Source organism: Ischnura elegans, chromosome 11 (assembly GCF_921293095.1).
Source record: "Ischnura elegans chromosome 11, ioIscEleg1.1, whole genome shotgun sequence".
In the NCBI taxonomy this organism is placed as follows: domain Eukaryota; kingdom Metazoa; phylum Arthropoda; class Insecta; order Odonata; family Coenagrionidae; genus Ischnura; species Ischnura elegans.
The window spans coordinates 52,712,280-52,728,878 of NC_060256.1; the positions used below are offsets into that span (position 1 = coordinate 52,712,280).

Sequence of the window (16,599 nt, forward strand, 5' to 3'; positions counted from 1 at the left end):
CGCCCGCATACAGTCCGCAAGGTCAGCGAGAGTAAAATTAATTACCCGAATGCACATTGCATTGGTACACCAACTCCCATGAAACGACGAAAAAAGTAAGAGCTGAAGCATATGATATAATCTGCTGTATTGAAATATTCCTCCAGCCTTGTGAGTCGTAAGGGGGTGGATTTAGAAATTAGATATATAATTTTAAAAACAAATGACGAACAGCCACGAATGACGTCGAGTCGAACGACAGCGCAAAAAATTCGTCCTCGAGACCCTGACGAACAAGCTTGACCACTTCGCAGTAGTTAAAAAGTTCCCTAGGATTTCCAGGTTTTCCAGGGGGAATCGCTTTGCCTTACAAGGTGCTATCCAGTACAAAAACTTAAGCATTTTTAAATAAATAAAATTTTTGACTAAATATTTCCCGTGCGGTAGAAATTACTGGCCATATGAGGAAACCGAAAGGAAAGAGGAGAAGGGCTTCTTGAATTCCGTACTGAACACAAGCTAGTGGAACACAGCCGCGGAGATATTTAGGGTAGAGGCCTTTCAAATGTGGAGCTGCAGAAGAATCAAATGATGAGGATCACATGGATCGACGCAGTTAGTAATGAGGAAGTCCTGAGAGGAGTAGGAGAGAAGAGCAGCCTCATGAAAACCTTGATAAGAAGAAGGAATAACGTAATAGGCCAAACTTAAAGACATTGTTGCACCCCCAAAAGGCTCTGCGTTTCATACAGCCGTCATGATATTGATAACATGACGGCTGTATGAAACGCAGAGCCTTTTGGCCTTTTGGGGGGCAAGTCGAGAGTGGGGGGAGGTGCGATTGGGACACAATCTACGCAAGAGGAGGATGTGTCGCCAGTTCTCTCCAGAGAGAGAAGACGGCCGGGCCGGTTTTTCCGGCGTCTCGACGAGCTGGACTAATTAGAGGGGACTTGTATTTTCCTTTAAATAAATAACCTCACTAGTATCCAGCGGGAATTTTATTCATTTCCCCGATTCTCAACCACACCCGCGAGTCAGGAGGCAGCCACTCGACTCTTGCGACTCGCGATTGTCATTACGTCCTGGCGAAGGCGTCGGGATGCGACAACATGATGGCCTGATGGAGACAATCGTTACGGGACAAACACATGGCAAAAACGGAAAAGGAAGGTCTCGAGCAAAATATGTGGAACCGGTAGTGAAGAATGTGGAAGAGAACAAATACGTGGGCGTGAAAAGATTAGCTGATAGAATAACTGCTTGAAGAGAGAAGTGGAACAAATCTTAGGATGTTGACCAGTGATGTCAAACCAATTTACTGTTAAGCATTTTAAAATTATAGAAATGTACGCACACAAGCTAGCCACCCGAATTAGATAAGGGTCAACAAATCGTCTTTTGGTCAAACTTCAGCTCACATGTTAATACCTTATAAAAAAACACAGATTATTGTCATATTTTACTGATCATCAAAAATTCTACTGTGGGGGACACTCTTTACTACCTTCTCCAAAAGATTTACATTGGTAAGAAAATATACCTGGGCCAATTTGCGAGTGGAAGCAAATTGGAGTTCTGAAGGTGATTTTTTTATCTAGCATGAGCTTCAAAATTGATGTAGAATCAAACATTCCACATATCCTGTATGCATTTCCCTTAAATGATGTAGTGATAATATTACGGGAGATAGGAATGTTGTTCAAATTTTCCTCATTCCGGTATTACAGAAAACATCGAAAATCCATTTCCTAACTGCGGCGAAAGTGCTCAATAGGGTGGTTTCCTATTATTTTGTTATTGCTTTAATCGAAAGATTATTACTCCTGGAGTACGTATTTCACGCTTTTAGATTTTTAAATGACGATATCTATTTTTCGCGATTAAATGAAAAGTGAAAATTTTCAAGCGCGCGAAAACGCGACGCTTAAGTATGAATGCCGGGAAATATCTCCGTACGTCGTATTTCTGGTTCCCCCTCCCGCCCGGTGAGGTGACCTTGAGGCGAGGCTTAGCGCTGATACGTCGCAGGATGCTAGCGGATAGCTGAGTACCTTGCTGAATGGTAGCGCTTGGCTTAAAAAAGGTTTATTAATACCTTATCAAACGAAGAAAACTTTCCGAACTTAGCCAGTTTTAATAGGTGATTATTAAGACATGTTTCCCTGAGCTCTGTGCCTCATGCATGCATTGGTAACCTCAGACGATGTATAACTCCTATCCTCTCGTGTAGAAACTAGGTCCCTGTGACGTCATGCGGAGTGGAATCGCATGGGCGCCAATCTGGCCTTTTTCAAATGAGGATAAAATTTGACCCTTGCCATTCGTCTAAACCGGTATTTCAAAAACCAAATGTTTATTGTATTATGAATACACTAATAGTGGGTAACGAATCGCAATCAATGCCTTTCGTTTTCTTTGATGAAGGAAACTACCCTATTCGTTATAAGTACTGTCTCCGTAATTCGACCTAGCGGTAATCCGATACGTCCAGTAATCCGGCGTCAAGGGCTGTCAACCACCCTATTCGGCTAATATAATTCCGAAAGTTATAAGATTTTCCAATATATAGTAACAATTTGTTTTTATTATGTATGCAGATGTCCACAATGTGCATGAAGTTTTGGTTCCGCGACCCACTGAATCGGGAAAAGAAATGTTATTTGCAGAGTCACAGTGGTGTCCCGGATTTATTCTGCCTTTATCGTCCATAATCGTTATTATTTATTTGGTTCTCTACCTTTTCTCACACCCTAGGCATTAAAGAGAGTTGACGTCACAATATGAATTTAATGGAAAAATTATACCTTAAAAGGTTTTTAGTGCATTGTGTTTGTTTCCTGTACATTATTCTCAACGTGACAGTGAATTTAATCCCATGTCATAAGCGAAATGAAAACTGCAACGACTAGCCGTAATTTTCTTGTTTTGGTCGTGCAGTTCGCCCAAGTGGGATTACGTACGTCGATGCCGGAAGCAGGGGAAGTTAAAGTACGCTTAGTGCACCCCAAAGTGGATTGGAATTCGGCCTCTAGAGTCAACTCCGACCCCTTCCCTTCATACGCAAGTGATAAAGCACTCCAGGGCCGCGGCTTCGTGTGCCATCAAGCACCGGCGCCAGCCAACGCTCGAAATTCCTACCGTGCATCGAGTTTAACTCGTTTCCGTGTAAAGGCTGGATCGCGAGCAATGCAAAACGGTGCTTGACACGTAAGAGAGCATAAAGGAAGCATCCCCTTCACCGGCTCCCAAAAAAGGGCTTCAATAACACGCAACAATATACACTCCCTCTTTAACCAGGTGGGTAAAATGGGGTCGCATTAAAAAACAAGTTAGCCAATACAAGCATCAAATGAATTCAACAATTGGGGGAAACGCATCGCACTCTCTCACCCGATTGTGTTTCGTCTCTTTTTTAAGAAGATTAGCTCTTTTAAAACTTATGCTCTCTTTTAAAATTCTCAGGGACTAGTTTCATACAAAATTTTCATTATCAATTTCCATGCCAATTTTTTTACTTCCCTTCCTCTTAAAAAGGAGCATACATAAGGAGCATGTTTCTCTATGGCAGCGATCGCTCCAAGCCTCTAGGCTTCGACATTAACAGCAGTAGAGAAGTCAAGAGTGGAAGCTGGGGCAGTATGGCCATGTCGGCTGGTCGACGATCGCCGATAGCTCCGAGTTCAGGAGGCCCCAACAACGCTAGCGTCCATCGAGAAGCGTATGTGAAAGGTGTAATTAATAATAACGCATCAGATTACTTGAAGCAAAGTTTTTTGCAGTTCTAAAATTCTAAGTTTTCATTAATTTGCTTTAATTACAACGTAATTAAGTAAAAAGGTCATAGACAAATAAATAAAATAAAGGGGTCAGAAGAAGGAAGGGAAATAGATTCCTTCCTGAAAGGGTTATTCGAAAAGCTTAATTTAGAGATTTAAAAAAAATGTATTGTTAAATTTTATGAGCCGTGAAATTCTCACTTGTTCCTGTTTTTCACTGAAAAAATTGCTATATTCATGAACTATTATCCAGTTTTTTAAGAACCAGATGAGCGCCAAAATCCAAAAAAATTCCGGGCACGCAAATTTCCTAAGATTTTCGGGGCCCCATCATGAGTCCCAGCCGAGGGCCCCCATTCACCCCAGAGCGCCCCTGAGTGGAAGCATTCGAAATGTGGTGCTAGCGAAGAATGATGAAGATAAAATGTATATACCGAGTGGGTAATCAGGAGTTCTAAAAACATTTTGTGAAATAAAGTCGAGCAGAGTAGTAGGTAATGGTGTTGGTAGCAGATATATTGTCAAGAAGAGTTCTTTGGGTAAGTAATTATGTTTCCATTAAAGTAAACTATATGCAAAACCACCCCATTTTTTATAACCCTGAATAAAATTTAACACCAGAGAAATTTTTGGAGATATTTCTATAATTTGAAATACATGCTTAAGTTGGAAGGGGTCAATACAACATACGCTAAAAATTGCAAGAAATGCAAATTAAATAAAAATTTAAAAAAATGGTAAGTGTAAGATTTAAAGGAGCTATTCGCCGCGTTTAAAAGCCGATCGAGAAGGAGTGACGCGTCTTCTTCACGAAATTAGATCAATCGTAAATTTAGAATACTATTGCACAAATCCCGTATATAATTTTAAACATGTTTCGTTATGCTCAAATTTTTATAAACTCATGGCAGGCGAGAGTGAACTGTGATTTAGTGACGTGAAGCACTTAAGGACACCGCAACATACTACTGCAAGTACTATAGAAATGAGAAGGTGAAAGTTGAAAAATTGTTAAAATCAAAACAATAGCATAACGTGAATTAATAGCATTGTAAAATGAAGAAAATACTTCAATTAATCAAAAAAATATATAATGTTAATAATTACAATTAACGTATTTGTGTGGAATATTAACTTGTAGTCACCTTCTACTTAAACCGATTAAATATGTTAAACATTAATTTTATTCTCTAACGGGTAAATTTCTCATAAATACACACTATCTTGCCAGAAGCAGCAAGGCGAACCGACAGAGCCTCTGCCGCACCAACAACTTGAAGTATCGATGGGATTCTCGGATTTACACCGCCTGGAGCTCGCCGCCATAGATTCGCAAGGTTGTTTCAATTAGTCGGTTTGTCTTCCAAGCCAACGAAAATCTCCCATACCGATCGGTTGGGAGATATATACTCCCCTAGGGGCCTTTTAGTTTACCAAGAATGGGAGGCGGATAAAATGCCTAAGCAGGGGAATCGCACGATTCACTGCAGTTGGCCGAACACATGTACGCGTCCCTGTAACGGTCAAATACGGTGCTGCACGAAAACGCTTACTTTCTAAATGGTCGATATAATTTAATTTCGCCAGCCATACTGCACATTCGAATGGGTCGCTGGCGACTCCGACAACATGGGAGCACCCATCGACATTGAAAGACAAGACAGAAATAGTACAAAAAATTACATACTCACGTTATAATGACCGCCATGTTGTCCTTCAGACGTCGGGAGCCCAGCGCCCTAATTATGTAACTGTGAGAAGGGTGAGAGCAGCCCCATGACACTTCCTATCCCACTCCATTGGGAACCCATGGTCTTTTATTGAAGTCGTTTCCTCAACTTGCCGCACGTTTGCCGGGGCGGCGCCACGTATTCTGGAGGGCAAGAATTAGCGGATAAGTTAATTTCCGTATTGTTGAGCGCATACTACAGGTGAGTGGAAATAGTCATTTTTGTAATTAATTAAGATTTAGTTTTCATTTATTTTCGAATTTTAGTCTTCTGCATTATTTCCTTATTGCTCTACATTAATATTTCGTGGATATATATCGCGGATTTACTGAAAAAAGGAAAATGCCGTGGACGTGTGTGGTACCGCGTTGCACCACTGGTTATGGCCACAAGACTTCGGGGATTTCGCTTTTTAGAGTCCCCAAGGACCCTGAGAAGCGATGAAATAGCTGTACGATTCCTTTTTTTGGTGTGCTAAAGCTCCAAAATTTATACATATTTTAAATTACGGGTTCTGCTGTTCCAGTGGTCAATGTCATTCACAGTGGAGGAATGAAGTAACGCTGAGAAAATGCAAGATGTGCGACGGCTTTCATCAACTATTCATCATTCTCTCCAACTAAATTGAATCTCTTAGAATGATTAGTAATTAGAAATAGAAATTAGTAATAGAAAGAATTAATAGAAATGTTAAATTGTGAGTACTTAAAATTTATTTTTCATGACATTACCTTGCATTGATTGTATAAATAATCTCAGTTTCAATAGCATTGTGTAATCATTCTGGAAATGTAGATTTGATGTGTGTGTACATTATATAAGTTGGAAAAATGTGAATCGTTTTCATTCTTAATAGGTACCTCTTTCGATGATTTCTTTTAATGCAGCTGTTATCGATGGTGCGTGCAACTCTCGTGAAAAGTACATTTACCGCGTATTAGCAGTATTAGCCTGTGGTTTCTGTCGTACTACTCATCTTATTTTTGGGCGAGGGATAATATTTCAGATTTGCCAGCACCTGAAAGTGATCAGACATCCGCATATCCCTCGGATTATATCCATTGCACTGTTTTCGTGGAAGTTTATTCGGACATTATTTGCAAAATCTCTTTCGTTCTTATCTTTCATATGGTATTTTACTTCCTTAAATCTCAAATTATTCCTTTGGTGAGTAGGCAAGCATCGTAATAAAATAGCCTTTAACTGTAATAATGGTACTTCCGGAAATTATTCACCCTGTTCAACGATTAAATATGCCCATTCTATACCCGCAAAACGTCCCTAGGATAGAATCATTTTTTAGATTTGCTGTGCCCTGCCATTATTATTATCACTTGATCGAGACTCAGGAGATTAAAAACATTAACATACGTCACTTCATAAGAAGTATTTCACTTTGGCCTTGGTAAGAAGCCGTTTGCGTTTCAGATATTATATTTGTTAATAGTGTTTGAAAACAAGGAATAACATCTATATTCTTATAAGGCCGTGGAAACATGCCGATGGGCTCAGAGGCAATGGTGCGTACGTAGCTTATATGACAACTTATATTAACGTTTACCACAAGATAGCTATAAATAATTATTTCCTTAAAAATACCTATCCTCACTACATAAAGTTTTAACTGCTGACAATCTTTCGTTATGGCTGTAAATGATTTTACAAAGGTATGGAAGCAGACGAAGCTGAAATCCAACGCCTTCCATTTGATTAATACTCACGTATGAGAACGATTTCTAGGTATTTTTCGCTATAAGATGTTAAGTGCATATGAACTTGTTAACTAGTAACCACTGTCGATTAGTTTATATTCATTTTTGCCATAAATTAGTTCATAATTACTGAAGTATCGTATACAGATACGTAGGAAACTTGCCCTTCAGGATAGGTGGCGCCCCTACCGGCCTCAACGGGAAACGGCTTCATTAAATGACCATGCCTGAACGGAGAGTGTCCAGACCTTCTCATATTCTAAGACCGTGGGTGAGAGCGATGTCGTTGCCAGGGGCAACGCGATTCCCACGACGGAAGGTGATAGCAGCGATTATGAAACCGTGATCGCTCTCTTTATCACGCTGCGAGCGTCATCGGCCTATCACGTTCGAAACCCATGGTGACAAGCATATGCTGACATAAAAACGAGCACTAAATGCATATATTAGCAAAAAATTATTGTTTATTTAATTTTAAAATGCCCTATGATCGATTAAAAACCAATATAATTCTTAATTATTTCAACAGGAGTGCTCTGTTGACTTTATAGTTGTCCACGTTGTTCAATTGTTATATGCGCATGGTGGTGAATTCGACTGAGCAGCTTTATTTTCACACAGCAAATTGGAAAGTACTGCTAATTGAAGTACATCCGTGATTCAAACGTCAATTACTTTATATCGAAGTTAAATTATCAACATTTGCCAAGTACGTTCTCCAACATATCAACATCGTTAAACTCCTTTTCGACTTTTAATCATCATAAATCAACTATTAACTACTTACATTCAAATCGCTAGCGCGATTACACTTGCATTATCATTTCAACATTAATTAGTTTCAATCCAAGGTCACGACTTTTCGACCATTCTCTACGATATATCAAATAATTTGCAGCATCTCCCGGCGAGCATTAGCATAATAGATTACGTTATCACACATCGAAAAGTAATACTACACTTTCCCCATAACTTTACCATAATACGATTACTTAATTATAATATTATCTATTGGCGAAGCGAAGTACTTAGCTTTGAACTGCCTCCATTATATGTTTTAGTTGTTTGTTATTGTTATTTCAAACTCTCCGCAGACGACGCATTCTCGGTCAGAGATGTGTCGAAGGATTTCATTGGCTCTTCAGATTTCTCAATGATACCAACCTCACGCGCTCGTACCTGTATGATACGCGCGATGACGGTGGCTTACATGATCGCGTGATACAGCGGAACGTGATAGGAGAACGTGATGGTCATCTATCGCCGTCGTCGCTGTCACATTTACATAATCGAGGTGCTGGATCTAATGCAGCGATTGTAGGTTATCAACCTGTTGCTGTAGACTAGGGAACTCCGGCTTGAAAAGCAGCTTTCCGGAACTACTAGATAGAGGCAGATCCACCACGTGCCGTAGACTTGGGGCACTAACAGAAACATAATCTTCTCGACGACAAAATGAAATAACACCGAGAATAAAATCTTAATATCCACTTACGCACGCGCTCAAAACTTCTCCATTTCACACCGGGAGCTCAACGTCGCTCAACGTGCAGACCCGTGCCAGTCGCCGAGCGCGGCGCACGGGTGCAAATGAAGTCAAAGCAGGAATTAATGAGATTTTCGCTCGTCAATGGCAAAGTTAATACAAACCGAGAACTTTATTATTCAAGTGATTAATTATTGAGCTTAAATATCAATTGTTCTATGGGCACGACTGAGAGTAATACAACTTCGGACAATAAATTGACCACAATTTGGTGATGCTGCTAAAGAAGGTTAAGATTTTTGTTGGCTAAATCATTTTTAAGCTGAGGTGTTATGCTAAACTTCCTAAATCTATTTTAAATATTTGGAATGGATTCTAGAGCATAGTGCTATTCTTAGCTCCATATTCAAGACTGACTCTTCGCGAAAAAGTATAATGAGGAACTACTCGGAGTGCTTTCCTTTATTTTTCTCGGTACGTTGAGAGGCTCTCCGAATAATCTCACGTTTTTTGTGAGTATACATTCGGATGAAAATTCTACTCATTGAACTCTACGCATAGTAAAAACCATGAAGTATACCAACTACATGGTCGGCATGTTTTATATGATCGCATATCTTTGAGAGCCTATTATTATAGTATTCTACCGATTAAGGTAGGTTTTCATGGAGTAGGGCATTTTATTTCAGAGAAGTGAAGCATAGTACAATTTTAGGAACTAAATTTGCAGCATACTCCTCTATTATAAGTGAGGAGTGGCGATGTCAGAAGCAGAGAAATAAAGGTTGGAAGCTTTCAAAATGTGGTATCACGATACAGTGGGGCAGCAAGGAGGGGGTTTTGGGGGATAAACCCCCCCCCCAGAGAATTTTTAAGTTCAATCCATTATAATTAATTGGATTGATATTACTAATAGAATAGTTTAAGGATGAATAGATCCCTCAGAAAGCCGTAACACCATTTTGAACCATTTATCTTTAAAATTCCTCAATTTATTAATCTCGCACCTACCGCTTATCCTGTTGGGTATTCCATACCCCCACACACCCCGGTATTAGTTGCACATAAACCCCCCCAGCCTTAATTCCTAGCTGCACCCCTGTCACGATATCACAGAAGAAGGGTGAAAATCGAAAGGACAGATAGCATAAGAAGGTTGTCCGAGAATGATTTAGGGAAACCTCGGGAAGAAGACGGGAAAACCTGATCGGCCACTATATGAGACGAGATGGTCTGATGAAAATTTTTGCTGAAGGACAGGCATAAGGGTAGAGAGGCAGAGAAATATCTTGGATGAGATATATAGTTCTAACGACGAAGGATATATATACGCAAGTGTTAAGAGGTCAAATGCTGGAGAAATCATGCGGAGAGTTGCTTCAAACCAATCATCCTACTACTGACTGATGATGATACGCTCGGTTTGCACTAAAGCATATTTAATTAGCTCAGTTAGAACATAAGCAAAACCATCTTAAACTTTATATATATATGTAACTTGGACATAGTAAAGTTCTGCACTCCTCTATTTGTTCGTCTTCATGGACTGAGACTACTTCTAAAGTTAATGTACGTTTGCGCGAACGATTTTGGTGGAGCGGAACGGAACATGAACGAATGCATGAACCAAATTAGGACAGGTTCTATTTTCCGTTCATGCATTGGCACAAGTTGGGTGGTTACACGGTGCATTTTCGTGTTAGTTCATGCACTCGTACATTTAGACATTAACCCGTGCGTGTTAATGTACTGTGTAAACAGGCCTTAAGAACTGATCAGGCTCTGGACTAAGGTCTTGATACACTGAGATAGGAGCACGAGGAAAGCCATTTTTATTTATCTCTTCACCAGGTTTGGGTTAGAAGGGTGGGAAATCTCCCAACAAGGACAGACTGGCAATGGCAAGTTGGTGGGAATCCAGCCCTTGGGGTTTACTCCAACAGGCTATTGCCCTAACCCACGCTTTGCTCATTGACCTTACCAGTCCTTCCCTGCACTCATTGTCAGGTCGATCCAGGTTCTGAGCAAAAGATGTCACCTTCCCAAGGTGTCACATTGCCAAAAAATAATAAGGGGTGTTCATTCATGGAGGCAGTGGCACAGTTAGGAATTAAGGCTAGGAGGGGTTTAAGGCACAACTAATACTTGCCAGTCTGGGGGGTATGGAGTACCCGCCAGGGTAAGCAGGAGGAGCAGGGGCCCTTCCCCAGAAAATTTTTAAGATAAATGGTTCAAAATGGTGTGTTTCACGGCTGTGTTAATAATTTGATGTTTTGTTTGTGAGTCATCCATCCCCCTTATATTAGTCACAAAATTTTTCACATTAAAATATTTCTACAAAAAAAAATTCTCTGAGCTTTGGGGGGAGGGGGGTTTAATCGCCAAACCCCTCCCCCCTCACTGCACCACTGGATGGAGGGGGTACACTTGAGAAAAGTCAATTTCTCAAAAACGTACAGCATCATTAATACATGCTCTACTCATCCATTACGTAGGCAATGTATGACAATAAACCTATGTATCAACTCCAGTGTCCCACTTCCATGAACTCATCCTCTATACCAATAGGGGTGGATAATCATTGTTTTCGGGTGGGTAATAACATTTCTTCCTGCCTAAATGGTACACAAAGAAACCTCACGGGGGGTCTGTAGCCCCCTGAGCTCCTGTCTGGACCAACCACTGCTCAGAGATAATGCATCTGAGGTTTGATAGGCTGAGACTGGTGTCTTTTAGATACTGGATTTTTTCTCACTGCCACTCATGTCTCCCAACTATCCCATGAAATCTTTGAATGAATTTCAGTTTTGGATCTTGGTAAACGACTCAATTTCTATGTAGCTCAAGAGCAAATTTCTGCGATACTTCTGGTTCTAGAGATTATTCCTTCAAGAGACAAAAGGTCACCTCATCAGGGGTGCATTAAGGTCGTTGTTTTGGGGTAGGATCGGTTCATTACTTTCTACGGTGTCTTGGTGGTATGCAAAACCTCTTAAGGGATAACATATTGTGGCCTGATATATGTAGATACGTGACTTTTAAATATTCATCAATAATTTTAAATATTATGTGTTAAGATGATGAAATAACATCTCTCATTAGAGGACAACCACAAATACTACCATCTTTTCATACAGAAATTGCAGTGGGAGAGGCATCTCCCTCCCCTTAACCCACCACTGCTCCGCGTTACAATTCGGTTATTGCCCAAAATTTCATGGCTGTTGCTGGTCGCTTTTTCTGAGGGAAGTTTCAGAAGTTCACTTTCAACAAGTTAGCTGGAAAGTCCAGCCTCCAGATAAAGAAAATTTTCAACTATGAAAGATGAATCATTGAGCTAAAAATGAATAAAAATGTTAATCAGCTTCAAATAAGGTGAAGTGATGATTAATTCAAAAGTCTGATTGAAGTTAGAAAGTGTTAAGTTTTCTCTCCATCACTGGAGCTGTCCTTCCAATGGATATTGGAAAATGCTTGAACAGAAAAGTCGAAAATCATCCTTCAAGAGTATATCATGGTACCCAAGTATTATTACATCAGGTAATCATTATGTACACCAGAAAAAAATGACACAGGCTCATAAAGCATACAAGATTTTCTTACATGCTGAAAATGATGTAAATAGTCCAAAGAAACAATAAACAACGATGAAATACTTCAATCACTTTGGACTACCATCATACCAACTAAACTTAAAAAAAATTTATGGGCTCATACACAAATTCACACAATAATGGAGAAAATTAACTCAAGCAAAGTTTAACAAACCACTTGGGAAATAATAAGAGTAAGGTGAAAATCATCGAATCTATATAATTAAAATTTTAATGACATTCCCAGACCACAAAATCGACACCATTGAAATGTAGACTCTTATCAGGCCTATGCAGGAACACTTCTGAATGAATCAAATTGAACATCTGCTGCCATTACTGTACAAGGTAAAGAAAAAATAAAAATTACCACTACATTTATACAAAACACATTACTTTTACTTGCACAGAAGATAGATACTGGTGTCCCCACCATGAAATGTACAGTGTGAAATCAATATTTTCAATGCTCACAGCAGTTACAGCAAGATTTTGTGAAATACTGATAACTTAAAGACATTACTTCCTCGGAGGAATGAAACGAAGCTGAGATTCCATTTTTTCCATGTTTTTATGCCGAGACGAGATACCTCAACTCTTTTCAATTTATGTTTCCTGCAAAAATATGTCCAACTCCTTTAAGCCACATGCTTAAAAATAACAACCTCAAAACAACCCACAGATGACATCCAATTATGTGGGCAATGGGCTTCCAGAAGTCTTCAGTGCAACCATATGCATGTAAATGTGCTCTTAAGCTCTCAAATATTTTCACATGCTCATCACACTTATTCACTCTCATTAAGTCCTCACAAACATCTTTTCAGTGTATCCTGGTCAAGTCTTCCACAATTTTCACCAAGTCATCCACAGTTGCCTCCTGCTTCACTTCACTTCCGCCATCCATCTAAAACAAATTGAGAATGTTAAAGGAATAAATCATTGACACTTCTTTCGAAGATAGTGGAATTTATTTCAAATATCTTTGCGACTGGCAGGCAGGCCCAAGCTTTTTATTTCCTGCAAATGTTTATCATGGTACCCAAGCATTATTTCATCATGTAATCAATATATACACAAGAAAAATGACATGGACTCATAAAGCTTACCACCTGCAAGGCTTGCTTACATATCGATAATGATTACAAATAGTCCCAAGAAACAATAAACAGATGAAATACTTCAACCACTTTGGACTACCACCATACCAACTAATCTCAAAAACATTAACCTGGATCCGCCCAATGTAACAAAAATGTCACACCCTGTATCGCTCCACTGTAATGGCTCTTGCATTGTTCGGGCACGGTATATTGTTGTGTTTTATACCTTATAAGAAAGAGGAAGCTAAGTGCTTCAATTCAAGGTAAGAATTGTCAAGTGAAAGTGAAAACGTATCCTTTAAGTACCCCTGGTACTTAGGTGCCTTCCCTAGACACTAAAAATGGACGTTCGCTTTGTGTATATATTTAATTTTTTTATTAACTATATGCGCTACAGCGACAATTTTTGGTATGTATCAACATAATGATACAATATTATTAATAACACATTAATATGTTTGGTATTGCTTTCCATTTCTGTAATATACTCTGATAAATGTTACTGTGACATAAATGTCACATTGGGCGGATCCCTATGCAAATCTTCAAAGTTTCGAATTTTATGCTCTAGTTAGAATTTATTGCATTTTCAACGTTTTTTCCTTCGTATTCGCTCCAAAATATTTATTATATATCAATTAATCGATAAATTTGCATTTAATAACTTTTATTCCGGTAATTACTTTTGAATTAAAATTTTTAACATTAGGGATATCGATAGCTCAGAGATATTACACTGTGGGAAGCCAAATAGCTTCCGGAAAACAAAGACTTTGACGAAGTATAATCAATATACCTTGAGCCATCAGAAGCAGCAATTGTCACTGATGAGGACATTGTAGATGACCAGGCTGGTGGACTTGTGGAAAATTTAACGGGATGACAACTTCGGGCAAGAGTGGAGCTTGTTTTGCAGCTTGATAATGATAATACTAATGAATTTCAAGAGAAGTCCGGAAGAATTTCGGTACCAGTTATACGTAAGGCAAAGGATTCGAAGTCAACGAAGCTTACATCACTTCTCCAACAGAAATAACTAAAAATAGAAGCAGCCAATTGGCGATGGGAAGATCTTTTTGTAAGATATAGGTTAATCCCGAAACAGATCTTCCTGAATTGAGGGAAAAATCATGCGTAGAAATTTTTGAAATAGTTTTTTTCGGATGACATTTTTTTCTCGCAGCAGAAGCAGATAATTATACTACGTTTATTGTTTTTTCATCTCCTAGTATCAGTATAGAGGAGATGAAAATATTCATAGGAATTTTACTGTTATGGGGTTGTAACAAGGTTCCATCCAAGTGATGCTCCTGGGAAGATTCTGGGGATGTTTAAAACTCAATGCTTGCCGTAGCCAAGCAAATGAATAGGTTCCTTGTGATAAGTAAATACGTTCACTGTGCAGACAATACAATGCCCGACATAATAGACAAATTGTGGGAGCTTCGCCGTAGATCACTAAATTGAAAGAACGTTACAGGGGGATTTTTCCCACTGAGAAAACTCTCTTTTGGCAGGAGTATGATTGCGTATTTTGGTATCCATCTTTGCATGCAATTCATTCGGCGGAAGACAATCAGTTTTGGTGGTGGAATATTTTTCCTTGGCTTTTGGATGTAGCTGTTCACGATCTGAAGCTGTTCACAATCTGTTCACAAGCGAAATCTGGTCCTTGCATGTCACAATTAGGCGTGTAATAGTGCAAACATAACTGACCATAAATCGATGAAAAGCCAAGTATAGCCGCCGTACTACTTCATTTTCAACAGAGGCAGACAGTGAAATATGTTACGATGCTAATGATCAATTAGTCTCTGTTTTACTATAACAAAAGATGGCGTCGCCGTGCTGGAGAACATTGAGCTTCCGTCAAATGCACTGCATGCGATGCATGTAATAAGAACAAATACTGCTTTACTACTTACCACTCAAAATGGTACGTATACGCTGGCATTGAACTCTAAATCAATCTTTAGTTTATTTGAAACAATTGATTCAAATTTCAGTCAATTTTATACTGTATTACACTCTTATGTGTTGTGAGAATATATTTCAAACATGTATATTTATTCTATGTATTTTCCAAAATTGAGAAATGCATTTTCAACTGTTTTACTTATTAGCCATGTAAAAATATTATTTAAATGTAACTTCAACAAATCCATTGATTGTGTCAATTCAAGGTTCTGTAATTTCATAACACTCCTGCCGAAAACTTTACATAAATTTAAAATAATTTTTCTTGACGTGTATTTGACAAGTTTATAATATAAACATTATAAATTTAAATATACCCCACATTTGTGAAATAACATTGAAAAAATCCAGAAAATTTGTACATCTTAAAACATTACATTTAACATCGAAAAATTTATGAATCGCGGGCAATGGAATACTGAAAATTATTGTTAAATTTTTAAACAATTTACTTTAAATTTAAACAAAAGCTTGAAAATAGTGTACATAATTAATAATATGTTTTTCTAGTTTTTTTTATCATTTAAATGAACAGTGCAGCTCAAATGCGAAAAATATTTGCTTTTTTGGGGAAATATTACTTTGCACCAAAAGACAACAGATCCGCCCAATGTGACATTTATGTCACAGCCTGTATCTCGGAAACTACACAACCGATCAACGTAATATTTTCAGAATGTAGTAAAAATGAGACCCTTACCATTCCCCTAGAATATGAATTATTAGTCTCAAAAAAAATATTTTGGGCGGATCCAGGTTAATAGCCTTATTCACAAATTCACACGACAATCAAGAGGGTATGTGACTTCCTGAAAACCAACCGAATTCAATAGGTGGAGTCCAGCCTCCGGGAAATTTGGTCACTTTCAAACCTCTGTGTTGTATGCTTCAAGAGTAAGTTAGCTGTATTGCTTGGTGTCTTTTGCTTTCATTCGCTTATTGTGTCATGGGGATTGCTCCCCGAGAGCCCTTGAAAATGGTCAAAATAATGCATCCAAGATGGAAATGAAAGGGATGTGAAGGGGTTAATCCCTTTGACGGAGGAGCTAGCTGTGTTCCCTACCCTCCTAATAAGTCATTCAGGGACTGGTGTAGAGAGGGCTTTTGAGACGTCTTTAGTTTTCATTCACTAAAAAATTCATTTGAGGAAATATGGCAACGCCCACCCCTCTCTCCCCCTCCCCACCCCACATCCCTATTGTTGCATGTCCAACCTCCTCCCGTGACGCAGCTCTAAGCT

The 16,599-nt window shown here is 38.9% G+C and overlaps 1 protein-coding gene across 1 annotated transcript in view; it reads right to left on the minus strand.

The window, feature by feature from the left end:
* Window positions 1-12,180: 12,180 nt before the first annotated feature.
* Window positions 12,181-16,599, minus strand: part of LOC124167728 (DNA damage-binding protein 1) — a 38,766-nt gene continuing 34,347 nt past the window's right edge. The window contains exon 24 of the mRNA XM_046545738.1: window positions 12,181-13,186. Coding sequence (XP_046401694.1) covers window positions 13,103-13,186 — 84 coding nt within the window. The 3' untranslated portion in view covers window positions 12,181-13,102. The remainder of the gene's footprint in view (window positions 13,187-16,599) is intronic.